This window comes from Aspergillus puulaauensis, chromosome 1 (assembly GCF_016861865.1).
Source record: "Aspergillus puulaauensis MK2 DNA, chromosome 1, nearly complete sequence".
Taxonomy (NCBI): Eukaryota; Fungi; Ascomycota; class Eurotiomycetes; order Eurotiales; family Aspergillaceae; genus Aspergillus; species Aspergillus puulaauensis.
This window is the reverse complement of record NC_054857.1, coordinates 2,355,719-2,382,444: the sequence shown is the minus strand read 5'-3', so window position 1 is coordinate 2,382,444 and position 26,726 is coordinate 2,355,719. Positions and strand designations below refer to the sequence as shown.

Genomic DNA, 26,726 nt, shown 5'->3' with positions numbered 1-26,726 from the left:
TTGAGTATTTCGGACCGAGCTTCGAGCTTTCTCTTGTGATCTTTACATACCTCGTTGATATGGGTCCAATTGGAATGGAGTCGGTATTATTATATCGTCAGGTTCAATTTGCTAAACTTTATTATGTATACAGGCCTACCAGTTTTGAACTAACCCTGGACGGAGACTTACTTATTCCTGCACTATCTCCTACCCATACCCGGAGCGCCAATGGCTACGAACTATATCCGAAGGCTTACGCTCACGGGTGCAACCCGTCTCCCAAGCCGAAATCTTGTCCCAACATGCCGACAATTTGCGAAATCTCGGAGTCTGCGGTATGCATCTGATACTGGTGCAGCGAGTGCCGGAGGCGCTGCGGCGCCCGCAGCAACAACCACAACGGCGGCAGCTGAGGCAGCTAAAGAGGTTCCCAAGAAATCCGGACGCGGGCTGCGAAGAACTGTTCTGGGGACGTCGTTGGCGCTGACGCTGTTGTTTGGGTGGGTGTATGGGTCAGATACGCGCGCGAGTATTCATCGTTACGGGGCTGTGCAGTTTATCAGGACGTTGTTTCCTGATGCTGAGGATGCGCATCACATTGGTGTTGATGCCTTGAGGATATCATATAAATATGGATTACATCCACGGGAGCGTGGTGATCCTGATGGCGATGGAGCTTTGGAGACTGAGGTGGGTGGCATCGTACTTTCATACGGTCCCAAAATGCTTATGGTTAGAATAGGTCTTTGGATACAAGCTGTCAAACCCTATCGGTATCTCAGGCGGGCTTGATAAGCATGCCGAAATCCCCGACCCGCTGTTCGCGGTCGGTCCCGCTATCGTGGAAGTTGGAGGCACCACCCCTTTGCCACAGGACGGTAACCCACGCCCTCGAGTATTCCGACTGCCTTCACAGAATGCTATGATCAACCGGTACGGCCTTAACTCTAAGGGCGCCGATCACATGGCGGCTATTCTGGAGCAAAGAGTTCGCGATTACGCTTACAATAATGGGTTCGGGCTACATGATACAGCTGAGCAGCGTGTTCTAAACGGTGAGGCTCAGGTACCTCCAGGTAGTCTTCAGGCTGGGAAGCTTCTCGCTGTCCAAGTGGCCAAGAACAAGGCTACGCCGGATGCTGATATCGAGGCCGTCAAACGCGACTATGTGTATTGCGTGGACCGTGTGGCCAAATATGCTGATATTCTTGTTGTGAATGTGTCAAGCCCCAACACACCCGGTCTTCGTGATTTGCAAGCTACCGCTCCGCTCACAGCAATCCTCAAGGCTGTCGTGGGAGCTGCAAAGAGCGTTGATCGCAAGACCAAACCATATGTTATGGTCAAGGTCAGTCCGGATGAGGACTCAGACGAACAAGTCTCCGGAATTTGTGACGCTGTTCGAGGCTCCGATGTCGACGGTGTAATTGTCGGAAATACAACGAACCGCCGCCCAGACCCTCTACCCCAAGGTTACACGCTTCCGTCAAAAGAACAGGCAACACTTAAAGAGACTGGTGGATATTCCGGCCCACAGCTGTTCGACCGTACGGTGGCCCTTGTGGCTCGGTACCGGGCGATGCTGGATGCGATCCAGGATGATTCGGAAAACGCCGGAATTGCCAAGAAATTGGCAGCGACTACTACGCGAGCCGAGCCTGACTCGGAAAACGTTCCTTCCGTGGAGGCACCAAGTGGGCTACAGCGCAAGGTTATTTTCGCTTCTGGAGGCATCACCAACGGTAAGCAGGCTCGAGCTGCCTTGGACGCAGGGGCCTCTGTTGCCATGATGTACACGGGTGTTGTCTATGGTGGAGTTGGAACTGTCACTCGAGTGAAACAGGAACTGCGGGAGGAAACGAGGTAAGCTGTCAGAAAAGACAAATCCAAGATAGAATCGACTTCCGTCACCCGAAAAATTATTAGCCCGTTGTTGCATGCGCTTTGACGCTCTGGTATATTGTTATATTTGTAGTCCATGTCGGTACCCTAAAAGGTATAGCCTCCAACCACTTGTGTGTAAAAGTCCGCTGCAGAGTCGATCTTAAGACAATTTTGTATGGATTGATTGTTATCAAAGGTGGTGCTGGACGTTGCGCCTGTTTAACTCCGCGGTAAGCCCCGTGAGGTCATCATGCATTTTCGGCTGCGGCGTGGCTTGCAAGGATCAAAGCCACCCTTGTCCGTTGTAGGTGAGAAGAGGGGAAAAGGATGAAAAAAAAGTAAGATCAGGTCATCGCATTAAAATCTAGTCAATATTGTTGCAACCCGTTTGCTTCGTATGCCGTAAAATGCAATTTCGTCTGTTAGTCCCATCTATGACTTTTAGTATGCATTGTAAAATCGTGGTTAAGCTGTTTTCATTGGTTGGTTTCAGCCTTCAAATGAGAGTTTCCTCCACTTCTCGGACGACCTTGCGCACGCCCTCGATTTCATGCGCAAATCGACCCAGAAACATGCCATCCACAGCTTTCCCCAGACCGCCGGGCCCCCACAGGCCGGGCCCAGCACTGCCTCCGTACAGAATACGGACGTCTCCAGGTCGCTGACCGACCAATGCGCGCAGCCCGTCCACCACAGCAGAGATATGATCCACGCTGGCTGGCTTAGGTTTCCCAATGGCCCAGACAGGCTCATAAGCAAAAATGACGGGTGCATCGGCTGGGATAGCATTCAGTATAGCACGAACCAGTACTTCGCACTCGCACACCGCAAGCCCAACAGCTTCCGAAGCCACTGGGCCAGGTGCGCTGATTTCGCCGATGCATACCAGAGGGACCATGCCGTGTGCACAGGCCGCGGCAGCCTTGCGGGCAGCCTGTTCATCCGTTTCGCCAAAGATAGAGCGGCGCTCGGCATGGGCTAACTCAACAATGGAGACACCCATGGAGCTAAGAGAAAGTGGTGAGACTTCGCCGGTGTAGGCCCCGAGAGATTCCCAAAAACAGTCTTGTGCGCCTAACAGGAATGGGGCGGGAAGTGACGGGGAATCATCTTTTGGCAAGGAAGAGACGTATTCGTTGATAATTCCCGCACAGGGATAAATGGTGAGAAAGTCAGGGATTAGAGCTAGGAGGAGCTTAGATCGGTTTTCCGGTCGAACTATGTCGTTTTCGGGGTCAAGAAGTGCGCGGCAGTACTCGAGCGTTCGCGACGGCTCAAAGTACATCTTCAAAGAGATTAAAAGAAGATTCTTGGGCAGGACCGGGTAGGCCTGCTTTGTGTTTGTCGCCATGGTTTTCGCGCAATAAACTCTCTCAACAGCTTTTGTTTTCGATGTTTCCGACACAACTTTCCGTTCAACTGGTTGTTGCTGTTCAGGCGATTCTTGCCGTCCCGGCTAGAGAAGGAATGCTCGGAGCACTGGGGCAGTGACGAAAGCGCAAGAATGGCAAGGAAATGAATCGAATGTCGTACCCGGGTCAAAGGTGAGCTTGCCAATCACTGCACCACGCGCGTTAGTGAATGATCCATTTCTCTCGCGGGGCACTCTCATTGGCGACTGGCAAGACACCTTTGAGACGGGGAAATGGAGTCGCATTCGGTGGACTTACCCAGCAAAAGAAGACACAGACAGAGATCGTCCCACGTAGATGCATCCACTCATCCAATGAGGCCAGTGCCCGGACAATTGTGGTCCGCAGCTTCGATGACAGTCTGGAGAAGATGATCTGGGGATAAAAATGGAGATAAAAATGGAGAGGGGAGAGAGAAGTGGACGAGCGCCGTGGGGCGCGTTGTCAAGGGTCCTTCAGCGTATTTGAATTGTCCATCGACAAGGCCGAGGAAGCCTCTGAAGGTCATGAGACCTGAGCTCGGAGTCGGTGAGGCTTCGCTTGATGAATCTGGGTATCCCGGTGCTGTGCCTGAGCACGTCTCCAGTGGACAATGATAACGGCGGGGATGACTGAAAAGAGCTTCCCGAATTCTGTGTATAAGCGATGGAATATTACCGATTCTCAAGGGTTTTGGCAGCACAAGTCCGTCTCGGCCGGTAATATTACGAGCCCCACCATGGATTGTGTTTGGTTGTCACACTACGGACCAATGAGAGTTGTCAACTGCACACAAGAGGGGCAGGACCAAGATGGCAGGTGGGGTGGGTCGAGGAGGATTGACCGAACCGGCAGTTGCGACTGCTCCAATGCGTTCCTTCTAGCGCATAGTTCTAATGCGCTAGCAGCATCTAGACTTTGTCCTGATTCTTGGAATGCAGTGGATATCGGCAGGAGACCATTAGTTGTCCTCAAGGGGGATATGGTACGCGACTTGACAGACAGACAGCAAAAACAGGTTGTGAATGATGAGCCGTGAGGATTATCGAAAACTTGAAGTGTGCACACCAACTTGGAAGCCACGGGATTTACGTCATAGGACGGATAGGAACAAAAGCTGTGATTCGCAGTCCACGGACTCAACCGTGTTAGGATCACTTGTTGATCAGGCTGTTAAGTACAAATCTGTTGGCTACTCGAAGTATAATCCCGGACCTGGCAGGCCACGAGAGGCACGCCAGACCCGAGGCGGCCTCCGAAGTTTAGTGCCTCACCTTTTTGTCGACGCAGGTCGAAACAAGCTCCACATGTGCCAGTATGAGCAAGGATTCTAAGTAGGTGGTGGCGCGATTAAACACTTTCTGTCGACAGTCTGTTCCTAAAAGATCCGAGCATCTAATCATAGTTGGCTGGCTGCCAGTACTTCCTTGCAATGTCGGCTAGTTATTCCTTTGTGACTGTCTTGGATGGACTTGGCGGGCTGGATATCAAGAGCCATCCACACAGCAAACAATGGCAGTGGATCTCGTTGCAGTAAACAATCAATCGGAAAAGGATGGCGACAGAGGAACACATGCAACCGGGCTGATACGAGCCGAATCCAGCGTTGAATGACGCCAGCGTGGAGATGGCCAATGAGTTGCAAGTTTGTTGCCGTGAAGTCATACCTGTATTTCGGAACCTTGGGCCCAAGAGGCACAGGCTGCAGCACGGCCTCCATCTCCACTCCAGTCTGGGGGAGGGGACTCGATCAGACCAGTCTTTTTGAGCTTGCCGTCTGGGACTTGCAGAGTAGGTTGGTCCGTAGGTACGATTGCCCAGCCAGCCTATATAAAGCCTCCCAACTCCCCCCCTTACGCCACCCACTACTCTCCAGCATTCCATCCACAAGACTTTCCCAAACAACGCAATCTTCTGTGATCAAACACATTCAAACCCATCTTCTATCTCTTTATCTTCAATCATCCACACAATGTCTCAAAGCCTTCGCATTGTCTTCGCCGCCGACGAGGCTGGCCAACCCTACAAGGACACCCTCAAGTCTATCCTCGAGAAGAACCCCAATGTTAGCGAGGTCCTCGACGTTGGTGTCAACTCTACCTCTGACAAGACCGCCTACCCTCACCCTGCCGTCGAGGGTGCCAAACTCATCCGAGATGGCAAGGCTGACCGTGGTCTCTTCATCTGCGGCACGGGCCTGGGAGTTGCCATTTCCGCCAACAAAGTGCGCGGTATCCGTGCTGTGACTGCCCACGACTCTTTCTCCGTTGAGCGCGCCATCCTCAGCAATGACGCCCAGGTTCTCTGCTTCGGCCAGCGCGTTATCGGCCTTGAGCTGGCCAAGCGCCTCGCCAACGAGTGGGTGACCTACAAGTTCGACCCCAACAGCTCCTCTGCCCCTAAGGTCCAGGCCATCAAGGACTATGAGCAGGAGTTCGCTCAGTAGATCTGAAAATTGGATGGTCGAGACTGGCTCAGGCGGGGGCCCCACCTTATCTGCCTGCCATACACATCAATCGGACCCAGGCCGACTGCATGACCATGTCACTGGAGCCCGTTTGCAAAATCCAACGGTGCTCGTGACATTGGACAGACCGTTCGAGAATTCCAGATCATCGATGCGTGGGGAACAAGTCAGACCGACTCCCGACCCTTTCGGCTTTTCCTATATGGTGTTTTATCAGCGTCGATCCCGATGAGTTTCGGTTTTCTTTTTTCCTCTGCACTTTTTGTACGAGTCACGATATCCCACGCAAGCAGGATGAATTTGGCGGGCCAAATGATTTTTGTTATTCCTCGTCTACTTACGCAGAGATAGAGCTAGAATACAATTGTTTCATCCGCATCCAATACTCAATTTTCCTTCAGAACTGACTTAGTTCACTTATAACTAACTGACTAGATTTCTCAGTATTGCTGAGTCATCGTAGATTCTGCGGGGATCGATCACTTTCGATCTCCAACTTCACCACACATATCACCACGCTCTCTGGAATATATACCAAGATGATGGCAAGCAGGACTGTTGTTTACTTTCTGCGCCTCAATTCCCCAAGGCAGCGCAAACGCTTTCACCCAGCCGTTGACTGAGGCCGCCAAATCGCATCTTTACAGCCCCGCGCCTGCAAAAATACTAACAGAGCAGCACAGTCAGCCTTGGCTCTAGGCTGCGTTTGCATTGTCCCAAGTTGGGTTGCGATATGAGTGTGTAATATCCCACATTGTCGATATAACTTCCTCCGTCTCAGCCTCGGATCGTCAGTCGCAACTTGCCCCTGGCACTATCTACATCCAGTATACCGGCTCCGCATTTTACAGTGGACCATTGTCGACCACCTGAACACTCTGCCCCACTATATTTGACCAGAACGCAGAACCCGTTGCGACGACTCCTCCGTTCCTGACTTTCTCTCGAAAGAGTAATCCCGACGTGAACTATCCCCTTTCTTCACTCCCGAGCGATACCAGTCGGCCGACATGTCATTCGATCTGAAAGAAAAAGGCAATCTTCTGTTCAAGGAGGGTGACTACAATGGCGCGGAGGAGTTCTATTCCCAAGCGTGAGCTAAGCCATGACAAATATTTTCTTTTCGTGGGAGAAAAAAAGGCAAGAAAGACTAATGGTGATGTCGTATAATGTAGGATCCAGAAAAACCCTCGCGAGGCGACTTTCTTCACAAATCGCGCCCTCACCCGGATAAGGCTTGAGAGATGGGCCGGCGTTGAGCACGATGCGCGCGCCGCTATCGGGTTGTACGGGGCCAAGTCGCCGAATAGCCTGAAGAGCTGGTGGTATCTCTCCCAGGCGCTCTTGGGCCTTCAGCAGCCGCAGGAGGCGTATGAGGTTGCCATTGATGCATACCGTGCCAGTCTGGCGGCCAGGAACGCACAAACGGAGAACTTGTCCAAGGCTGTCCTGCGCGCGAAGCAGCAGATCTGGGCTGCGAAGGAGACGTCACGACTGCGCGAAATGAACCAAACCCTGGCGACTATGGAGGAGCTAGTTGAAGCGGATCTGAAGCGTTCGCTGGACAAACTCCAGGGGCAGTTGGATAGGGGTGAGATCGGAGAGACGGGTTTCGGGGAAGACCAAAGGGCGCTGCGGGAGGATGCCCAGAAGAATATCCATAATGTGCGCGAGGCATTCCGCATTGCCTCTAATGGAGAGGTTCAAGAACGGGTAAGTCTATCCAAGACTGGCAAGTTTATTTTTTCCTTACCTCGGTTACTGACGGAACAGGTTGTCCCTGACTATCTTGTCGACGGCATCACCTTCGAGATCATGCACGATCCAGTTATCATACCTTCGGGTACCAGCTTCGACCGTATAGGTGTACTCAAGTACGTCGAACAATCTGGTGTGGACCCAATCACACGGACACCGATGACTGTTCACGATCTACGACCGAACTATGCCTTGAAAGCGGCTTGTGAAGACTTTTTGACCAAGAACGGCTGGGCGGTTGATTGGTAGACATGTCATGTCGTCTCAACTTCCACCGGGTACCTCGTACATACATTCCCTCTTCTGATCTGTGTATTTGATTCTCTCCTGTTTGGCCCTTTTCGCATTCCCGGCGTTGGTTCATTCAAATAGCATCTTGTTATGCGGGCCTTAGTAATTTTGACTACTGCTTTCTCATCAGCGAATTGGCGTTTTATCTACCCCATATCGCAAATAGAATATGAGAACAAGAATCACAGAATCCGACTCTATGTGCTTAGATCTTTCCATGCACATTTCATGTCTTTGCGTGGACATCCGTATCAATTTCTAGTTAGGCACTCTTCATGTTCTTTCACCAAGGTTACCTTAGAGTTCGAGGCCGCCGTTGTCCTTCTGCCTGGCTTGCCGTGGTTGGCTTATTTCTCCAAGAGAGCTGGACTTTTGATAACTGCCAAAGTACGTATGAGTATCCCAAGGCCCTATTGTATGGTAGGCGCATCTACCCTGGCTTGGACTGGTACCTGGTGCCTTCGGCTTGTACGAGTACTTATGATCTAATATGTCTACCTAATTATCTATCTATATCGTTGAGTTCGAGGAACACTGTCCCGACTGGTGTCACGGCTTGGTGCCATATAGTACTATGAAGCTGGGATTGAAACAGCTTCGCAAACTGCATCTCCCCCACAAACATGAAACTCGGATGCCCACTATAAACCGGGCAATAAGCCAATAGAGCTTCTGATGTTGTACAAAACCCATTTCGAGATGATATTGCGACAAGTTCGCCTCCGGCAGAGCGGGGAATAGAATATCACGACTAGAAAGCCTTAGGCTCCAAGTCAAGGTGTCGAGACTTGGGTATCCGGACGGTTTACGACATCATGCATAGACTTGGCATCTTTCACCTAGCGTATCTTAGCATCTCCCTATCAGGGAGTGTTCCGGTGATGACAGGCGGTGCGTAGTGGTCGAGGTCATCTGGAAGTCCCCAACGGATATCAAGGAAGCTACAAAAATTACCCCACCAAAACAACACCCCACCAACCATCCCAACTTTCCTCTTCACCCCTCCAGCTCCTCTTCTCTGCTCTTTTCTTCTTCATACCCAACACTAAACCCACAACCCATCCATCTAAATCAACAAAAATGGCCGTCGAATCATTCAACTCCGCCCTCGCCGCCGCGCAGTCCAAGGAGAAGTTCTCCGCCGCCGTGCAAACCGCCGCCGGAAAGGTCAACGCCGATGCCTTGAAGGCCGCTGTCGATGTTGTTCTCGCTGGTGGCGACGACGCCTCGGTCGCTGATGCTGACCAGAGCGGAGCCCTCAAGTCCGGTTTCGAATTCGCGACGGAGCTCGTCAAGGCCCTGCAGAAGGAGCCCGGGACTGATGATAAGCTGAAGGTTCGTTTGGGTGTCTGGAATACCTTGTTTCCGCTATTCCTTTTGTTTTTTAATCCTTCCTGGGGATTGGAAAGGTGCGGTGGATAGATTTAGAATGGGAACGCTAACAAGATTGTTTCGTATAGTTGTATGCGTTCTTCAAGCGGTCGAGGGATGAGGAACCTGCTGAGCCTAGCTTCTACCAGATCGAGGTGCGTTCTTAGCCTTTGGCTTTCCACTTACCTTCAAAAGCGGCCTGTGAACTAACAGATATTGAACAGAGCAAGTACAAGTACAACGCATGGAAGGAAATCAGCCATATCAGCCAGCAACGGGCCCAGGCTCTGTACATCCAAAAGGTCAATGATCTTATTGACTCGATCGGTACCCAGTAAGATAGGAGAATATACTGGATAATACAAGATGGAATAAATCGGAAGGCTGGTCTTGGATACGGTGTGGTTTTTTCTATGTTATCTGATGCTATCTATGAGACGTTTCGCAACGGCACGAAGTAGTTGATGACGGAATGAAGCTATGCTATGCTCTACCCATGATGTTTTACTGGATAATCCGCTATGCTGCCCAAGTTTGCCCGAGCCAGTCGGGCTCTGAGTGAGGCATCGTTGCACACCACGGGACGTCCTGTGCGGCGTACGAAGTCAAGGGTAAATCGTACGGCATCCGAAACCCAACCAGGGCTGTCGAAGCCCCTGCATCAGCTGGAAGCTCCCGAGGAGAACTCGGCTTGTCCTTTTTGAAACACGGCACCATAGCCACCGACTGCGACTGAGGCCCCATGGCATAAAGTTCCGGCCAAACCAACACCCCAACCTCCCAACTACAGATGCGCACCTCTCCATTTGCATTGGTGGCTGCTCCCCACGCCTGCGTTGAGAGGTTAGCCGATGTGACAAGTGCCCAGTCGATCGCGTCCATGCTCTCTCCATCTGTAAAGCGTATATACGTTTTTATATGGGGTGCTGCACGACGACGGCCGGCATCTTGGATGTTCGCGGGCAGTTCATCGGCCACATCTCCTGCCCAGTGTTTTAGGTAGGGCCGTAGGTATTGTAGCTGTTTCTGCTGGGCAGCGCTTTGTAGCTTCATATGGATCGATCCGCCAGAACCGTAGCCATTAAGTGAGCGCCGGATTTCTTCGGCTGTTGGAAACATCACAGAAAACTGTGGTCGTTGCTTCTTTGATGTTTGCGTAGATCTTGGCGGAGCAAGGGCGTCGAAGAAAACATCCTTTAGCCATTTGTCTGTTTGCCCTAGTGTCGCGATGGAGGACATCTGTGTTCCAAGAGTCAGCGCCTAAATCATAACTGGACGACCTGGGTATAATACTTGAGTAACAATATGTGGCATCATATTACTGTCGCCTTCATGCAACTGAATATTCTGTAGAGCATCTTTCAAAGCTGGCCATCCCCAGAGCGGTTTACCATCCCCATTGCTTGATGTGCCAATCTTCTGCTTGGAAGGAACGCTGGCGATTAACGCAGCTCGAACGGCACTGAAATCATACTTGGAAAGCTTCTCAGTCAGTGGGCCTGTCTTCTTCACACCATACGCTTTCAAGTAGGCAAGTAAATCGCGCTTGAATCGCTCGCCTGAACCCCAAAGAGTAGATTTCTGCTCATCATCATCATTCGTGTTGAGAGGCAGGAGGGGTGAGCGCCAGACTGCCTGACACATATTCGCCCAGTCACCAGAAATCATGTTTGCTGTGTGGATAATCACCCTATATTGTTCAGTCTTGGTCACAGCCAAAGTAAGATAGTCTTTAAGAGGGCCGGTCATACTGGGCAAGATCATCATGTCTCAACAGAACCATCATCTTCGAATGATGGGTACCAAACGGCTCAGGCATATATGCCACAATCGGCTCGACATTTGAATACCGCTTGGATGCTTCCTAAAGTACTATCAGTTCTTATTCTTTCTCAATCAAATGTATCGCGCAATTTCCAACTGCGCTACTAACAAGCACCAAAATGAAAGAGATGCTCACATCAATCCGTATTTTATTATCCGACTCACTTTTCCACGACCCATGCACAACCTTGACAGAAACCAAATCCCTCACATCCTCATCAAACTGACTCATAAGAAAATCCACATCAAACAGATAATTGAATTGCCAGCATTCACGGATCATAGGATCACCCAGGATATCACGCAATCTAACAGTGTCTTCATTGTTCTTCAACGAGTCACTGAAGTCCCTGATACGAGTCAATTGGATCGGAGACGGAATTAGTTGAGGCTGGTTTGTATTTGTAGTGGGCGTGTCTTTCTTCTCCGAGTTCTGGTGCGGGGAAAGAGGGACACGTCCAGGACGCGCCGGGGGAGGAGTTATGGAGTGGTGGAGGGATGCGAGGTTAGGCGAGTGGGTGTTTTCGGGTGGATCTGAGGCTGAATTGGATGTTAACTTGGGGCGTTTTGCTGGACGGTCCTGCTTGTCGTCCATGACCGCGTTGTTGGAGAAGGAAAAAGTGCCTGTGCTTGGGGGAGATAAGATAAGAGCGATGGGGGGAAGCTGCGGGAGCAAAAGGAGCAATGGCAGACATGTGGATCAGTCAGGCTGAATAATATTAACTTTTTAACGTCTAGAAATACAACCTATATAGGATTACAGTTAAATATATATATCACCATAGGAAGCGCTGGATCTTGCCAGGCTCCTGAGGCCATTCAAACCCGTTACGGAGGAAAAGCGCTCCTGTAATCACGTTGACAAGCAAAAACCAAGCTGTTTCCAGGAACAATGGGAGATTAATCGCAATTCTCGCCTCGAGATCCTTCTCATCACTCGCGCGACGGTAAATCACCGGCGTTGGGGACTGCGGCAAGTGAAGCCTCCACATCACCCAAGGGATAATAAGGTATCGTGGTTCAACTAATGGCGCAGTAATGAGTGACAGAGCCGTCGCTGCCAGCCACACGAGAACGAAGCTCACACGGGATGCCTCGTGCTCTTGTCGTTGCCGTCGCATGATATGTTGCTGAAGATCAGCCAGAACTTCGGGGGAGATGGGTTCGGGAGTAGCTGCTGGTGCTGGTGCTGACTTTTTAGATCCCTTTTGCTTGCGCTCCGACTTTTGCTGCCCCTTCTGGACTGGCTTTTGGGACGGTGACGGCGATGGTGCTGCAGATGGTTGGTTCTTGACAACTGGAGCAACGCCAGAAGCCCTGACAGGCGAATAGCCCAAGGCGGAGATGACCATCCATGCACCAAGGAAGTAGATAACAATGGCAGCGTATCTCGTGTAAGGGTGAGAGCGTAGAAGAATACGGAAGACGTAGAAGATGTAGTGTCTGTTATCTGCAAGAGTAAAGGGATGAACAATGGTGTTGAAATGCACCACGGCCGCCATGATTGGAAGAACAATCAACGCAGTCAGGATTTTGGGGAGCTGCCTTCGCGTGGCCGGGAAGCCTTGATCGAGGAACTTTGGAAGCATAAACTTTGGAAGTAGGACATTGGCCATCGGGGCCAGAAGGAGGGGCCATGAGAAGAAGAGGAAATATGGCCAGAGATACAACATTTGAGCCAGGTGTAAACTAGCCGTGTGGAACTCTTTGTGCCCAAGGACAACGCTGCCGTTCCACAGAACAAATCCTCCAAATGCAGCCAAAATGAGCAGGTATGGAACAAGAGAGGCGATAACAGAAGCTAGATTGTTCAATGCAACAGAGCATAGTGAGGCTGCGGTTTTGAAGTAGTCTGTGTCCCCGTCAGCTTAGGCCTAAGTAAACATGTTATGATGTACTAACCTGCAAATGAAGCGTCCAGCACTATAGGGTCATATAATTCATTTTTAGAGCCGGCCCTCACAATATCAGCCACATCAGTAGACTCGCAGGTGGTTGTCGCCCTGCGGAACTTCCGTACGACCTGCAATCCACCGAAGAAAGCCGACACCCAGAAGATATTGGTTTGCCTGAAAGCTAGTGCTACTACACCAAAGACTAAGAACGCGACAGTCTCAAGTGGTGCGGTTCTTGAACGCGTGCGTCTTAAATCCCAATTGTAGGCTTCGATGACCAGTAGGAGCGCCAAAACATCAGTGTAGTACAGGCCCGAGAAGAAAAACAAGGGCGGGAAAAGGCATATGTTCAGCACGGTATGGCTCAGCCAGGCACCGGAAGGACGGGTATTCCGTTGTCTCCGCAGGGTATCGAGCGCAGTCTGCAGTCTCAATGGGAGGAGGACGGCAGCTGCTACAGCGTTGGATGCGCGTAGTACGGGAGGGTCAAGTTCAGTTGGGGAGCCTCGGAGAAGTAGGATAAGGGCGCACGCTGCGTAGGAAAAGATATATAAACCGGGAGGAGTAGTGATTTTTGGGTGCCATTGTGTCCATTTATGAGCCCAGTATGCCTGAGCTTGGGGGATATGGAAGGCTTCGTCGAGATATGGTTCGGGAACGACGGAATTGACTTGGGTCATCCACACAGGGATCAACAGCAATCCAAATGGAACGGCATAGCGAGCTGCCAGAGCCAGACCCGAGCGGGGTTGGGCATTCATTGTATCGCCAATTGACTATAGAATGGGGTCGAGAGCTTGAAAAGAAGGCTGAGAGCTACAATCAACGGGGAGAAATAGCCCGGACAGCTGCGGGCTGCAAACAGAGCAAACCATCGCATTTCAGCGCCCACATTGAGTTACTCCTCGCAGAGACAAAGCCAGTCTGTTCGCGTAATCAAGAATTGCTATGGACTACTGGTCTTGAATACCGCCGGCCTTCTTGATCTGATTTCCCGTCCTCAATTGCATTACATACCGACGGGTCGATGGCCTTCCCCCTCCCGCGGGGCATTACGCCCCCGGAGATCTCGTTCCTGGCGGAGATGGAGATGGTCACAATAGTCCCTCGCCAGCGATTAGAGGGCCTCGAGCTCTTAGGTGTGAGTTCCTTCTAATATACTCCGTACAATGGAGCCAGCTGACGATTGTTTTACATCTAGGGCCCCGTTGAACCACTCATTCCCCCCCGCCGAACAACTGTCCCCCTCTGGCTCGCGCTCCTCCTTAAACGCCAACGCCGCGCGAACATCCTCCCACCACCTTGGCTACATCCAGAATCACTATCCCTAATCCTCGACATTGAAACCCGCGATCGCGAACACCAATACACATTCTCCCCTCCGCCACCACTCCCGGGCCAACCAAGTCTCCAAGACCGCCGCCAAAAGCCGAATCCTCGCCCGCGCTACACCCCCGAAGGGCAGCGCTATTACCCGACCCCGCCATTCCTGCCGCAGAATGTGGCGCAGGATCAAGCATTTGATGAGGGGGAACCGCCGACACTACCGTTCCACTGGCTCGAAGTAGGCACAATGTTGCTGGATACTGCGAGCGACGATGTGATAGATCCGGACCAGACGAGAAGGCTGTTAAAGGAAATGAGAGAAGTGCGGTCCGCAAAGATTCGGTCTGGTATAGATGCTCTAGATCTTGCGGCTGGGCCGGGCGGTGGTATAGCGCTGACTGGAATTGGAGCTATGGAGATTGGTGAAGGGAGAGGGTTTATTGGCGGGGTAGTTGATGGGCTTAGGTATGTTCTTTTCTATATTTACCCGCGTTTATTTATGCAAACATTGCTGATGTTTGTTCAGACGGATTGGTGCTTCAAAAGAACAAGCTCGTCGGGAGCAGATGGCAGAAGCTGCTGCGAATGGTGGATATGACGCCACGCAGGACTATGACGATGATATGGAGTTCTAAAATGACTTAAAACGACCTTTTGGCTTCTCTTACGATTTGGAGTTATGGAAAAGGAATACAGGCCGCGATATATTTGCCTATGATGAACTTCAAATGTATATATACCCTATCTTTCCTGTTGTAAAACGCAGACGATTTGATTCAACCTAACACCATGAGCATGCGACGCTTTGCTGTAGAGACCAAAGATGGGAGAGTCCAGTATGGATATGAGAAATGAAAATAAACATGCAGAAATGAGAGAAGAAAGAAGAGCGAGGTACTTCCACATAACAGTCAACTTTCGAGTTAAATACACGCATGGTCAACCACGGCGCGGTACCAGAAACCGGCCGTCCAGCGAGGTAAGAGTCAAATAATAGTCGCCAAGGGAAATTCTATAAATCAAATCATCCCGCAAATCCAGGATACGTTATTGAGCACCCGCTCGCTGTTTCTGCTCCATCTTCCTTCTCGCCGCCAGGATCATATCATCCCTCCGTTTCTGTAGAATGCGCTGCCGCTCTTCCTTGTTCTGCGACCAGCCACCTGATGAGGGCTTAGCAGTGGATTCGCTCCCACTGGCCTCGACAACCTTCGCAGAGAGGTTATATCTCGAGATTAAGTCTTGCCCGTCGGATTTGGTCGGTGGTGGAGGCGCAGGCTGCGCAGGAGGTACGCCGGTCGGGGGAATCGCAACCAGGGGCTGGAAAGAGGGAGGAGGCTATATAAAACCATCATTCATCACGTTAACTATCATGTTCTGGAAGAGCACCGCGAAGCACGCGATCAGTGGCGCGGGAGTGGCAACCACCCCAGCCGGCGCAAATAGACTTACCGCATCCAAGCCGCGACCTGAAAGGACTCTCTCGGTTGTCGCTGCTACACTGCCCCCATTCCGTTGCAGATCCCACATGATCTCGCGCGTGCTCAATTGCGGGAACATCTGGGATATTTGTTCGACTTGGGCGGGATCGACGACATTCCCTCGGGCGCGGCCTCGAGCGCTAGGTGGGCTGCTGTCATCATCACGCTTAAAGAACCATCGGAACACGAAGAAGGAGACGACGGCGAGGGTGAGGAGTGAGGGGATGTTGAGGGATGGCTCCTCTTCGGGCATTGTTGCGGATAGGTAAGCGGAGCGTCGCAGGTTTGCGATAACAGTACAAACTTTAGGGGTATCGGTGATGAATACGAGAATAGCCTCGCTAAGTGATTATTTGTATTCTAAACTGCAGCGGGTTCTCGTGAGACGAAATGGGAATGACACCGCGCTTTTCGAGTACTGGGGCCGATAATTGCCGGTGTCGCATGAACTGTCGGTGGCGATGACGTTGGAGCGGACGACAAACACCTCTAGAGAGTTAAAAAGAGGAGATATATGAGAACGTATTAAAGGAGGAATCTCGGACAAGAGCAGGAGTAGGAGTAGGAGTGTTGGGGAATGAGGGGGGATGGCAAAGGGCCGGCCGGGGAGAGATGGCGGAGGAGGATGAATGACGGCGAACCGACGGTCGGAGGCGGAATAAACGGGCGTACCTTAATAATTTATTTAGTTGTCTCAAACCCTCGACTGCAGCCTCGGCCAGTGAATTCAATGAGTGTATCATTATACGTAGATCATCAAATCTAAAAATAAAACAAAAATTTCAAATGCTAATTCAGAGTGTCCATAAACAGTCTTCCACAAAAACACCAGCATTTAGCCCAGATGCCACTATGCCATGACCGCAGCAAGATTCCAAGTGCCCAAACAGAGAGGAACGAAATATCAACAAGAAACACCAAGTAGTCATTGAAACCGATTGTTTACTTCATGTCAGCTGGGGTAAGGGCCTGTACAACACTGGTACCCTCGCTGAATCTCGTCCTGAAAATCCGGTTTGCGTTCTGGAACATGCCATCCTTCAGCGATACAACGATGAATTGCGATCCCTTGAATCGCGTCTTGATCAGGCGGCCGATGTTCTGGGTGTGAGACAAGTCCAGAGCAGCGTCAACCTCGTCAAGAATGTACATTGGGGCGGGTTTGAATTGCAGAAGCGCCATGATCAAAGACAGAGCAATAAGAGACCGTTGACCACCACTCAGTTCCGTCAAACTCTGTTTCCAGACCTTGCCCAAAGATACCTTAACCTCGAGTCCGTCGGTGATATCCTTGCCTTCGGGGGGATCCAGCTTCGCGAAACTGCCAGGCAGAAGCTCCGAGAATATTTGCCCGAAATCAGCATTGACTTTGATCCATGTCTTGTGGAGAGCCTCCTTCTTGTACTCGTTAAGGTTGATGATGGTCTCCTCGATCTTGCTCTTATCGCGGATGACAGTTCTCATCATGTTCTTCAGAGCCGCTTCTTTCTTCTCCACACTGTCGATCATGTTCATGACCTTAGGGTTGATCTTCTTCTTCATACCTTGGAACCGCTCCGTGACGTTGCGCAGCGTGGCTTTGCACTCGGCGATGTTCTGGTTCTTGAAGTCATATACCGTGTTCGGACGTCCAAAGTTGTCCTTCTCGTCCGCAATCCACTCGTGCTCTCCTTCCAAGTGGGCCACTGCCTGCTCCGCGACGTTTTGCTCTTTCTGCAGTTTCTCCAACTGGTGTCCAAGCTTCTGCATTTCCAAGCCTTCCTCAGTGATTTGGGAATTCTTGGACTGCATGGTTTGGTCCAGATCGCGGAGTTCGTCATCGAAACCTGTCAGCTTCGCCCTCTCGTCCTCGAGTTGTGCTTGCGCGACGTCATGTGCATCCTATCAAGGATTAGTTTAAATAAGGTTGAGTTCATTGGAGCAACATTACCTTGATACGATCCTGTTCTCTCTTTAGTGAATCGATCTCCTCCTTCTGGGCCTTCAGTGTGTTTTCGCTTTCAGCAAGCTGCTCCTCTGCTGCAGACAAATCGCTTCCGACCTGTTCTGACTCGAGCCTTGAATTCTGGAGCTCCTTGTGCAAGTCCTTGACGGAGTTAGAGTTCTTAGCTAGGTTCTTCTTGAGCGTATCAAGGGAAGTCTGCAGCTCCGCGAGCTTGCTGTCCTTGTTGTCATTGAACTCATTCATATCCTTCTCGATCCGTTTGATATCCTTGGATGCTTCGCTCTGGCGCGACTTCGCGTCAGTGATGTTTTCCTTCAGCTGTCCAATGTTCGCTTTCATTTCTTCGACAGCTTGAATGATCTAGGTCGATTAGCACTGTGGTGGATTGAAAAGGAGCGGGCTAAAACCACATACCGATGAAGATGAGTTGCCACCAATTTGCTCTTCTGTAAGCTTGATCTCATGGTTCTTCAGATCCAACTCCTGCTTAGTAGAGCGGACAGCATCGAGCTTCTTCTTCTCTTTCTTCATTGTTTCTTCCAGTGTTGCCAATACCCGCTCCTTGCTCCTTATCTCCCTTGTGATCTCGTTGAGCTTTTGCAGGGTCACAAGCATGCCGCTGGAGTTGGGTGCGCTACCACCAGAGAGTGTACCGGACGGATCGTAGACATCACCGTCCAGGGTCACACTCTTGATACGAACAGAGGGGTCAAAGGTCACCTTCTTTGCTGTCTCTGCATCGTTGGAAATCAAAGTGTTACCAAAGACATAGTTCATGGCTGCAGTAACTTCCTCATCATATCCAATGAGCGACAGAGCCAAGTCAACCTTCCCTGGGGCGATATTTTGAGCAGCTCCGATTTTCTCGACAGAGGCACGGAAGGAGGAAATTTTGTTCAAAGGAATGATGGTTACACGCTTCCGGAGTTTTCCTTTCTGAAGAAGTTGGGTACCGGTATCAGATGAGTCGACAACAACATTATACAAGCGCCCACCAGCACAAATTTCTAAAGCGGTGGCAGCCTGTAGCTTTTCTTTATCAACAGTAAAAAGCTGAGCAACCAGACCCTTGACTTTAGATCGGTCGAAGTTCGGGTAGGGATCAGAGTAGTTGAGCTCAATGTTGGCGACTTTCCTCTGGAGGGCATCAGCCCTTTGGCGTAATTCGCGAATCTCCTTGTGAAGCCCGTTCTGCTCTTGGTAAAGTTGCTCCTCACGCCCAGGCTCGTATCCAAGCTTTGAGAGTTCGGCTTCTAGCTTCTTAGCTTTAGATTTGAGGACCTCCAAGTCCTTCAGGAGCCCAGAATTTTGCTCCTTTGCCTTCTTCGCTCTCGGCTCTTCCTCCTTTATCCTCTTCTCCAAGTGCGCGATCTTGAGCTTGGCCTGTTCCTGCTCGGTAGCCGCATTGCTTGCACGATTTCGGGCGTCTTGTAACTGGCCCTGATAACCGCTCTCCTGGCCTTCTTTTGAGGCGACACCGGTCTGCAATGTCTGAAGCAGTTCTTCTTTCTGTTCGAATTCTGCTGTCTGAGCATCTAGCTCAGCCTTGGCTGCATCATATTGTGCTTGCAATTTGTCGTAGACCTTCTTCTTATCCTTGAGAGCCATTTCGAGGTCCTTGACAGACTTCTCGACCTCTTTGCCCTTCTCCTTTTCTTCGGCAATGCTCGCGTTCTTTAGATCGAACACCGTCGTCAAACGGACAACTTCATGGGAATGAGTCTTCACCTCGTCCTCGAGCGCTTGGAATTTGCCTCCTTTGCGCAACTCCTTATCCCGAGCAGCCTTGACCCGCTTCACATCCTCTTCCATGTGCGCTATCTCACTCTTTAGTTTGGTCGCGCTGTCCTCAAGCGCCTGGACCTTGCGCTTCTTGTTCTCGCACTCTTCACCAGAAGCACGGAGTCGGTCACCGCTTCTTAGATAATCATGTGCGACAACAAGACGAGTCAGGCGCTCCAAGTCGTTCTGAGTCTGTTGGAAATCAAGGAATGCTCGCTTTTCGGCCCTGAGCTTTTCGAGTTTGGGCTCAATCTCTTCCCTCAGCAGTCCCTCAATCTCGCGCAATTTCAAATCCTTCTTAGCCATCGTCTTGCCTGCCTTCTCGCGTCTATCTTCAAACATCCGCGTTCCGGCCGCCTCCTCGATCATCGACAGAATCTCAACCGCCTTCATGTTCAGAACCTTTGTAATCCTTCCCTGCATAATCAAAAAGTTGGGGTTGTTGATATTTAATTGTACGCTTTGGAACAAGTTCTGCACGGTCTGTTGTTGCGCGCGATGGCCGTTGATGAGATATTTGCTGGTACCGCCGAGAACAATCTGTCGGGTAACTGAGATGGTCGCATATTCCTCGAAGCCGATCGGCGATTTGGAGGTATCCCTATTATCGAAAACAATTGTCACGCTGGCTTTGGTCACGCCGGCTTGACCACGCTTGTAAATGAGATCTTGGAGGTTTTGCGCGCGAACTGTACTCATATTCGTAATACCCAGAACAAAACAAATAGCGTCGAGAATATTGGATTTACCACTGCCGTTAAGACCAGTGATGGAGTTGAAGGACTCATCCCTGGTGATCATAAGTCAGTATATATTGATTGATGTTCCTCGCGACGGCGGGTTATATGGAGATTGCGGTACGCACCATCCTGAGATCACCGTACGCACAGCGTACGATTTGAAGCCCTGCGACTCCGGGTTAGCGCATTGTAAAATGGGGATTAAAGCCTCTATGAAGATGGATGCTCACGTCAATAATAATTTCGGTGATCCTCATGGTTGCGGAAGCAGACGAGGCCCGGCAACTTGAGAATCCGATGCATATGAGGGAAATCCGGAGAATCGTTTGGGTGTTTTGCGGGCGATGTTTTGGCGGGCGGGATCATGTGTTTATGCATTACCGCTTATGACTTAGCGTTGCTGAGATAAGACCGCTCCTGAGGGGTATCACGTGTGGTCACGTGTTATTCTGCTTGGCTGTGGTCTGTGGTCTGTGCTCTTATTTCCGAGAGGATGGATCATCAGGCTTGGAGGTAGAGCCCCAAAGTTGTTCCCAAGATTGTGGCTCAACCTGACAATACGTTCCTCGGCCATTGATAATTTTGCTGTCGAGGTGTATGTACCACGTTCTGCCTTATCTCGTACTACGGAGGAAGCACACCCCGGAAATCCTTCGTACCAATTCAAACTTAAGTCCGCATTCGCCATTGGTAGATCCATCGCACGCGGCAGTATACAAACCACCTGCAGCTTAGCATCATGACACCCCCAGGATTGCCTCGAATTCCCGCATATCTGACTCCAATTCGTCGGGTTTAACGACTGACTCACACTTATTATGGACATACACACGGTCATTCTGCAAACCTGAAGGCTGGAAATGATAAGCACTAAGTAAAGGCTGCGGAGAGTTCTCGGACACTTTCCAAAGTAAGGGCTACGGCAACCAATGGACACGATGGCAGTGCCATCATGAGCCCTTCACAATGGAACTTGGACTAGCCTCTGGAAAACGCATATAAACCCCCTCGAGGCCTCTCTCCTTCTGTCTCAACTTTTGTATATTCATTGCCTTCTCTACGTACATCCAGGCCATACCCGCATATTACTTGCTTTTTCTATACTATATCCATCCATATCTATAACAACGCCATCCAATCCCAACCACAAACATGGCAACTCGTGAACTTTCCAACATGTTCCAATCCAAAGACTTTGCTAGTCGCTACAGGCTTGCGGAGAAGATCACTGGGCTTTTCGCTCGCCCATTGATCAACCAATCGGGCATTGCATCCTATGCGAAACGGCCCGTCATCCTTGACAATGCCTGTGGCACAGGGGTTATTTCCAGTGTTCTCAATAGCACACTCAGTGACCAGATTAAGAAAGACTGGGAGCTGACCTGCGGCGACTTATCTCAACCCATGGTCGAGCATACTCAGCAACGGGCCATAGAGGAAGGATGGCACAACGCGGAAGTGAAGATCGTGAACACACAAGAGATGAATCTTCCCAGCTCATATTATACGCATATCTATACTGCTTTTGGTGAGAGCTGGGACTGGTCCCAAAGATGCAATAGCAATCACTGACATGTTCCTTCCGAAATATAGCAATCCCTATGATCCCTGATACCGATGCCGCATTGAAAGGTGAGTGTTTCTGGAGAAATTACAATTACGCACCGTATTGGAAACTAACTCTGTCCCATAGAATGTCTCCGAATCCTCCAGCCAGGAGGTACATATGCATCCACTAACTGGAAGACAAGTGCGTATTCATCCTTACGCTATCATATCCACAAACCAACCCTAATCCAACTATATAGCTCCCCAAATAGCGATGACGTTCTCCGCTCTCGAATCCCTCTCATCGGAACTCCCTCTCCCCGATGCTGAGGAATTCCAAAAAGGCCTTTACAAAGGCTGGGACTCCGAATCTAATGTCAAATCCGTGCTCGAAGAGGCAGGGTTCACGGACGTCAACGTCACAGCCGTAACGGACCACGTTTCAGTGCCCATTGCGGAATTCGTGGATCTGAATATGACATTCCTACCCGCTATCTTGGGGCAGTTCTGGACAGAAGAACAGCGTGAAAAGCACGCGGGGCGTGCTCCTGATGTGATGAGGCAGTCGCTGGAAGAGAAGTTTGGTGTTGATGGGATGGTGCCGCTTGGTCCAACTGCCATTGTTGTTACTGCGAGGAAACCGTGAGCGAGGTGTTCATTTAATTTCTAGTGTTGCTTAGCGCTAGGAAAGCCTGCATAATGTATCGTAAACAGCTCTGTAGCCGTCAAGTTCTGAAGAAATTCGATTATTGACCAAATCAAGCTTTGTTACCGTTGAGAGACAACAGGGGTCGCATCAGACTTGTGCTTTTACCCGACAGCTTGACTAAGTCGCTGCTATGTAACTTAACTACTTGCTAGCCAGACATCTGTATAGTAAATTGAACCGTACCTAGTTATCAGTTTGTCGATAGAAGCAAGGATACCTCAGACTACCTGACTACATTTGCATACTCTTTTCCTGCGACTGCAAGATACGAAGAAGGAATGCCATGTACCGCAAATACACAGGGAAAGAATGGTGGTCGGATAGACAACCCTGTAGCACATTGCACTGCATTAAATCATACAGACAAGTGTTACAAGTTCATGCAATTCATTTAATTCGGTCACGATAGATAGCATATTTATCCATTCACCACGTGATAAGTTGAGAAGAGAAACGCCGGTCTCTCAGCAAGCAGGGCAACACCCGCATAACCATAAGGAAACTGGAAGTAAACCTAACGCCGTTGCTGATCCTACCCTACTAGTACTCCTATCGCATTCCACTCAGACATTCATGACCCATGCTGCGGGAAGCCGACTCGCGAAAGCGTGCGGCTTGGATCCATTCGGTTGTCCAAATCCTCGTAGCGAAGAATGAACTCGCGCTGTATGCGAAGAGTAAGCTCAAGGTCAAATACCAAATAAATCTAAGAGTGCAACATACCCTAACTTTCTTCCACGTGGCGGGATCCCATAACAGATAGACTCCCCGTTCACTGACTCCTCGTTCCACATCCACGGGCCCAGGGTACGCTTCATCCCGCGTTAACCAGCATCGCTCAATCTTGTGATACCGCCATTTGCGACCCATGAGTTCTTCCGCCGCGATTTCTTGCATGGCATCTCGAGGCATACTGTAGAAGATGTAGAATAAAGTCTCATCACTGAAACTGGGGATTCTTGACTGCAGAGGTTGAACGTTTGCCACACTATAGCAACCCGGGAGAGCGAAATCCTGTTCCAACGGTACGCCCGGCACAGATGCGACAAAGGGAGAAACGAAAGTCGAGTGCAGTGGCCTAAAGGCAGTGTTAGTTTGACGTTATGTTTGGGCGCTGGAGTCACACATACTCTGGTTGATTCAGATCTAACCCCAATGTCATTAGATCTTGCCCAACCGCGAGGCTAGCGACATCGGCACTATCACTATGGATCATCCGGAGAAGACCTGCCAGCCCGAATTTGTCAAGCTCGCTCATTTCAGCTAGAGGTTGTTGTTCGGCCCCGGAATCCTGTGATGGTCGGCTCAGCCCTGGTGCTGCTGGTATCGGTTGTTGTTGGCCAGTTATCACGGAGCCGCTTTGTTCGTTCTTCTCTTGTCCTAGAATACCGTTGGATGCTTGATTAACTGGCGATCGTGACGATGAAATTCCTACAGTCCATGGTCAGCATCCATCTACCACATCCAACGTTTTGGCACATCCTACCTGTTGACCCCGCGGCCACTGGTGACGTTATCCGTTCCTGACCGCTAATCGCACTCGCCATCAAGTTTCGACTTTGAGCTGACTGGCTTTGGTTGACACCCGCGAAGGGCAGGTTTGTATTGAACGCCCCGAACCCAGCGCCTTGCATCAGTGAGCTTCTGCGGTCTTGGCCGATTTCTGCGGGGACGTTCCGGCCAAGCGGAGGGAATTCATCAATATTCCCCGGCTGCGGTTGTGCGCCTCCGCCCAACTGTCCGCTGATACCTTGGCCGCCGTTTCTGTAATCGTCTAACCGGTTGGCAAACTGAGAGCCGGACGGGAATAAGTCATCGTGCGATGGTTGGTTTTGTGGTTGTGGGAGTTGAGTTTGCGTTTGTGGGCCGCGCGAAGGGGGTTGCGAGGTTGGATGTTGCTGTCTTTGAACTGGGGTTTGTTGCACGCCACGCTGGCTAGCATTCGCCCATACCAAATGCGCCTGGTTCTGGGCCTGCGACTGCGACGGTGCTCCAGATAATGAAGGGAAGTCGCTAAAGGGGTGAGGCGAATAGACGTTAGTGCCGAGCTCTATAGGATTCATAGAATATTCGAGCTGAAACGTCGAATCATCGGCGTGCCAAAACTCACGATAGATCAATCGGGGTCCCCGGGTTAGATCCGCTGAGGCTCTGCGCAAAAGTTCCCATTGTTCCGATGTTACGTTGCTGGTTACCCTGTATCCCCGGTGTCCCACTGACGGGCATATTGAAATTCCAGTTCGCTCCGCTACCTAATTGATTCCTCCGGCGTTAGTTTCGAAGACAACACAATAACCAATCGAGCGAATCACGGTGCAGTCATACTTATTTTACCGTTGGGCAAGCGTGTTGAGGCCAAAGTCGCATTTCGAGCTTGAGCTTGTTGCTGTGCGGGGAACCCTGACATCGCCCGTAGGGGTTGTGGTCCTGGCCCTGGTGCATCAGAAGATGGTCAGCAAGAAATTTCGAGGCGTTGGAAAGGATGTGCAGCTGGGCGTTTGCATCAAACGGAGTCGGCGGTGTTTGGCAAGGGAAGACGTGGGAAGTGCGTCGGTCGCACGCCGAGGGACCACCTGAGAGGGTTTGCAATTGGGGCCAGCAAAACAAGAAAGTGACGTTCCTTCACACCAAGCTCCTCAAAAACAATGAACCCACTCCCAAACAGTGTGTGCATCATAAACCTGGCAACAGAGGTGGGAGACCGAGCCAGACGACAAAGGAGATGCAGGGAACAAACGAAATTGACGAACCTGGCCTATTCATTGTGATCGCGCAGCCTATGGAGGCGGTCGGTATGGAAAATATTTAGAGGATCGAGAATCGAGGCAGAGTTTGTTCGTCGAAAACCGATAGTATCAAAGATCGGAGTGGTTTCCAGGATGTCTCTTCGCCCACACTTGTCGCGACGGCTTTGGAAAGTAAGTGGAGTGAGTTGCCACAGCCGCGCGCTTAGAACATGTGCACAGACCGGTTAGTCCGCAAGCTACCTTCTTGCAGTACAGCACTAGAGTTAACAAGGTGCTAATTTGCTGTTTTTGATAAGGGCTATTGATAATAATGAGAATTCAAATATTGCTACCATGTACGATGACCTATTTGTATGTTCGAAGATAGGAAGCCAAGCGAATATCAATGTACTCGAAGCAGATCTCAGCTATTACCGTAAGTGTTGTTCTCATAATGGAAAACCTTTACAGCTGATCAAGGCCTCTTAGGTTTCTTATTAAATCTTCAATTTTTATTGTCCAATTCAAGGCCCAGTTTGTATCTCCAACTGCTTGCATATACGTAGTGTGACAGTACGCCGGGGTGGCACGTGACCTAACCGCCGAAAAGTCAACTCCGGGCAGAGCCCCAGAATCCGATCCCGACACCCAACTGCGTTCGACCAGATCAGCCCGTCGTTGTGGTCACCATGCATCGCCAATCCGTTGTGCGGCTGGCTCGCCAGTATGGAGCCTTCCCGCTGGCTGAATTACCGCCGCCGTATCTTGCGCCCTCCCTTCACTTCCCCCTGAACCGGTCGTCAGTCCAGAGCTCGAACTTTTCTTCCACCGCACCGGCTGCTGGCAAAGGTCGCGACCTGAACAAAGCCCGTGCTGTATCTGCAATCCACCGGACCGGACCGAGATTCAGATTGGGCGCATCGAAATACCCATTGCCCAAGCCTGTTTCGCCCGAAAAGCTTGAGAAACGCGAGTCTTCCCCGAACCATGGGCTATGGGGCTTCTTCCCCAAGGATCGTCAGCCACTGAGCACGCCGGAATATGACAATGCGCACGGTTAGTGCCAGAATTTCTCTTCTCTTGTACTGAGGTATGTGCAGTTTTGCTTACATTAAGTGCCAGGTCGGTCGTGGTCCATCCAAGAACTCCGCGAAAAGTCCTGGGAGGACCTCCACTGTTTGTGGTGGGTCTGTGTCAAGGAGCGCAATCGCATAGCCACTTCCAACCTCGAAAGGAAGCGCCTGAAGGCAGGTTACGGAGAATGGGAAGCTCAACAGCGGGCTCAAGTGGTAAGGCTACACCGTGGGAAAGTCATATTCGAATTACAAGCTGACGGGACTGGGTAGATCCGTGTTACGCAGAATGGTATCAGGCACGTCCTTCGTGAGAGGTGGTATGCTTGGGAGGATGCTCAGAAGCTCTACGAGAAGGGATACCGCCCCCAAAACGAGGATAGCGAAGAGTCGGCATAATTTGCCGCGGATCTCATGAATGTCCCATTCTAGACTTTGTACTTTTTACATGTAGTATTATCATCTCAGTATTCTGTGGTTGTTGAATATAAGCTCGAGCGTGTTAGTTTTATGAGCAGGTGCCTGTATCTAGC

The 26,726-nt window shown here is 50.6% G+C and overlaps 13 protein-coding genes across 13 annotated transcripts; 7 read left to right on the top strand and 6 right to left on the bottom strand.

The window, feature by feature from the left end:
• Positions 1-210: 210 nt before the first annotated feature.
• Positions 211-1,849, top strand: URA9 (dihydroorotate dehydrogenase 2; the record flags this gene model as incomplete). The annotated part of the gene is made up of 2 exons (XM_041706240.1): positions 211-672; positions 725-1,849. The coding sequence occupies 2 exons, from the start codon at positions 211-213 to the stop codon at positions 1,847-1,849; spliced, it is 1,587 nt and encodes a 528-aa protein (XP_041550294.1).
• A 513-nt stretch (positions 1,850-2,362) lies between these two features.
• APUU_10927S (triose-phosphate isomerase) lies at positions 2,363-3,217 on the bottom strand (the record flags this gene model as incomplete). The annotated part of the gene is made up of 1 exon (XM_041706229.1): positions 2,363-3,217. The coding sequence occupies one exon, from the start codon at positions 3,215-3,217 to the stop codon at positions 2,363-2,365; it is 855 nt and encodes a 284-aa protein (XP_041550293.1).
• A 2,012-nt stretch (positions 3,218-5,229) lies between these two features.
• Positions 5,230-5,703, top strand: APUU_10926A (RpiB/LacA/LacB family sugar-phosphate isomerase; the record flags this gene model as incomplete). The annotated part of the gene is made up of 1 exon (XM_041706218.1): positions 5,230-5,703. One exon carries the CDS (start codon positions 5,230-5,232, stop codon positions 5,701-5,703), a length of 474 nt encoding a protein of 157 aa, XP_041550292.1.
• Positions 5,704-6,734: 1,031 nt separating this feature from the next.
• Positions 6,735-7,731, top strand: APUU_10925A (putative U-box domain protein; the record flags this gene model as incomplete). The annotated part of the gene is made up of 3 exons (XM_041706207.1): positions 6,735-6,817; positions 6,900-7,437; positions 7,498-7,731. The coding sequence occupies 3 exons, from the start codon at positions 6,735-6,737 to the stop codon at positions 7,729-7,731; spliced, it is 855 nt and encodes a 284-aa protein (XP_041550291.1).
• A 1,122-nt stretch (positions 7,732-8,853) lies between these two features.
• APUU_10924A (uncharacterized protein) lies at positions 8,854-9,482 on the top strand (the record flags this gene model as incomplete). The annotated part of the gene is made up of 3 exons (XM_041706196.1): positions 8,854-9,108; positions 9,234-9,299; positions 9,369-9,482. The coding sequence occupies 3 exons, from the start codon at positions 8,854-8,856 to the stop codon at positions 9,480-9,482; spliced, it is 435 nt and encodes a 144-aa protein (XP_041550290.1).
• Positions 9,483-9,663: 181 nt separating this feature from the next.
• On the bottom strand, positions 9,664-11,563 carry APUU_10923S (tyrosyl-DNA phosphodiesterase 1; the record flags this gene model as incomplete). Its single annotated transcript, XM_041706185.1, has 4 exons — positions 9,664-10,383; positions 10,438-10,834; positions 10,896-11,008; positions 11,105-11,563. The coding sequence occupies 4 exons, from the start codon at positions 11,561-11,563 to the stop codon at positions 9,664-9,666; spliced, it is 1,689 nt and encodes a 562-aa protein (XP_041550289.1).
• Positions 11,564-11,744: 181 nt separating this feature from the next.
• alg10 (dolichyl-P-Glc:Glc(2)Man(9)GlcNAc(2)-PP-dolichol alpha-1,2- glucosyltransferase) lies at positions 11,745-13,624 on the bottom strand (the record flags this gene model as incomplete). Its single annotated transcript, XM_041706174.1, has 2 exons — positions 11,745-12,820; positions 12,871-13,624. The coding sequence occupies 2 exons, from the start codon at positions 13,622-13,624 to the stop codon at positions 11,745-11,747; spliced, it is 1,830 nt and encodes a 609-aa protein (XP_041550288.1).
• A 266-nt stretch (positions 13,625-13,890) lies between these two features.
• Positions 13,891-14,824, top strand: psf2 (DNA replication protein PSF2; the record flags this gene model as incomplete). The annotated part of the gene is made up of 3 exons (XM_041706163.1): positions 13,891-14,004; positions 14,065-14,654; positions 14,716-14,824. 3 exons carry the CDS (start codon positions 13,891-13,893, stop codon positions 14,822-14,824), a joined length of 813 nt encoding a protein of 270 aa, XP_041550287.1.
• Positions 14,825-15,236: 412 nt separating this feature from the next.
• APUU_10920S (CUE domain-containing protein) lies at positions 15,237-15,923 on the bottom strand (the record flags this gene model as incomplete). The annotated part of the gene is made up of 2 exons (XM_041706152.1): positions 15,237-15,527; positions 15,642-15,923. The coding sequence occupies 2 exons, from the start codon at positions 15,921-15,923 to the stop codon at positions 15,237-15,239; spliced, it is 573 nt and encodes a 190-aa protein (XP_041550286.1).
• Positions 15,924-16,612: 689 nt separating this feature from the next.
• Positions 16,613-20,394, bottom strand: SMC2 (condensin subunit SMC2; the record flags this gene model as incomplete). Its single annotated transcript, XM_041706140.1, has 5 exons — positions 16,613-17,551; positions 17,601-17,975; positions 18,030-20,187; positions 20,263-20,303; positions 20,368-20,394. The coding sequence occupies 5 exons, from the start codon at positions 20,392-20,394 to the stop codon at positions 16,613-16,615; spliced, it is 3,540 nt and encodes a 1,179-aa protein (XP_041550285.1).
• Positions 20,395-21,289: 895 nt separating this feature from the next.
• Positions 21,290-22,331, top strand: gtmA (gliotoxin thiomethyltransferase; the record flags this gene model as incomplete). The annotated part of the gene is made up of 4 exons (XM_041706129.1): positions 21,290-21,665; positions 21,731-21,769; positions 21,831-21,887; positions 21,946-22,331. The coding sequence occupies 4 exons, from the start codon at positions 21,290-21,292 to the stop codon at positions 22,329-22,331; spliced, it is 858 nt and encodes a 285-aa protein (XP_041550284.1).
• Positions 22,332-22,965: 634 nt separating this feature from the next.
• APUU_10917S (NOT2/NOT3/NOT5 family protein) lies at positions 22,966-25,157 on the bottom strand (the record flags this gene model as incomplete). Its single annotated transcript, XM_041706118.1, has 7 exons — positions 22,966-23,058; positions 23,118-23,472; positions 23,525-23,825; positions 23,881-24,407; positions 24,505-24,646; positions 24,720-24,827; positions 25,145-25,157. The coding sequence occupies 7 exons, from the start codon at positions 25,155-25,157 to the stop codon at positions 22,966-22,968; spliced, it is 1,539 nt and encodes a 512-aa protein (XP_041550283.1).
• Positions 25,158-25,809: 652 nt separating this feature from the next.
• Positions 25,810-26,592, top strand: mrpl4 (mitochondrial 54S ribosomal protein uL29m; the record flags this gene model as incomplete). The annotated part of the gene is made up of 3 exons (XM_041706107.1): positions 25,810-26,176; positions 26,243-26,409; positions 26,467-26,592. 3 exons carry the CDS (start codon positions 25,810-25,812, stop codon positions 26,590-26,592), a joined length of 660 nt encoding a protein of 219 aa, XP_041550282.1.
• Between the last annotated feature and the right edge of the window lie 134 nt (positions 26,593-26,726).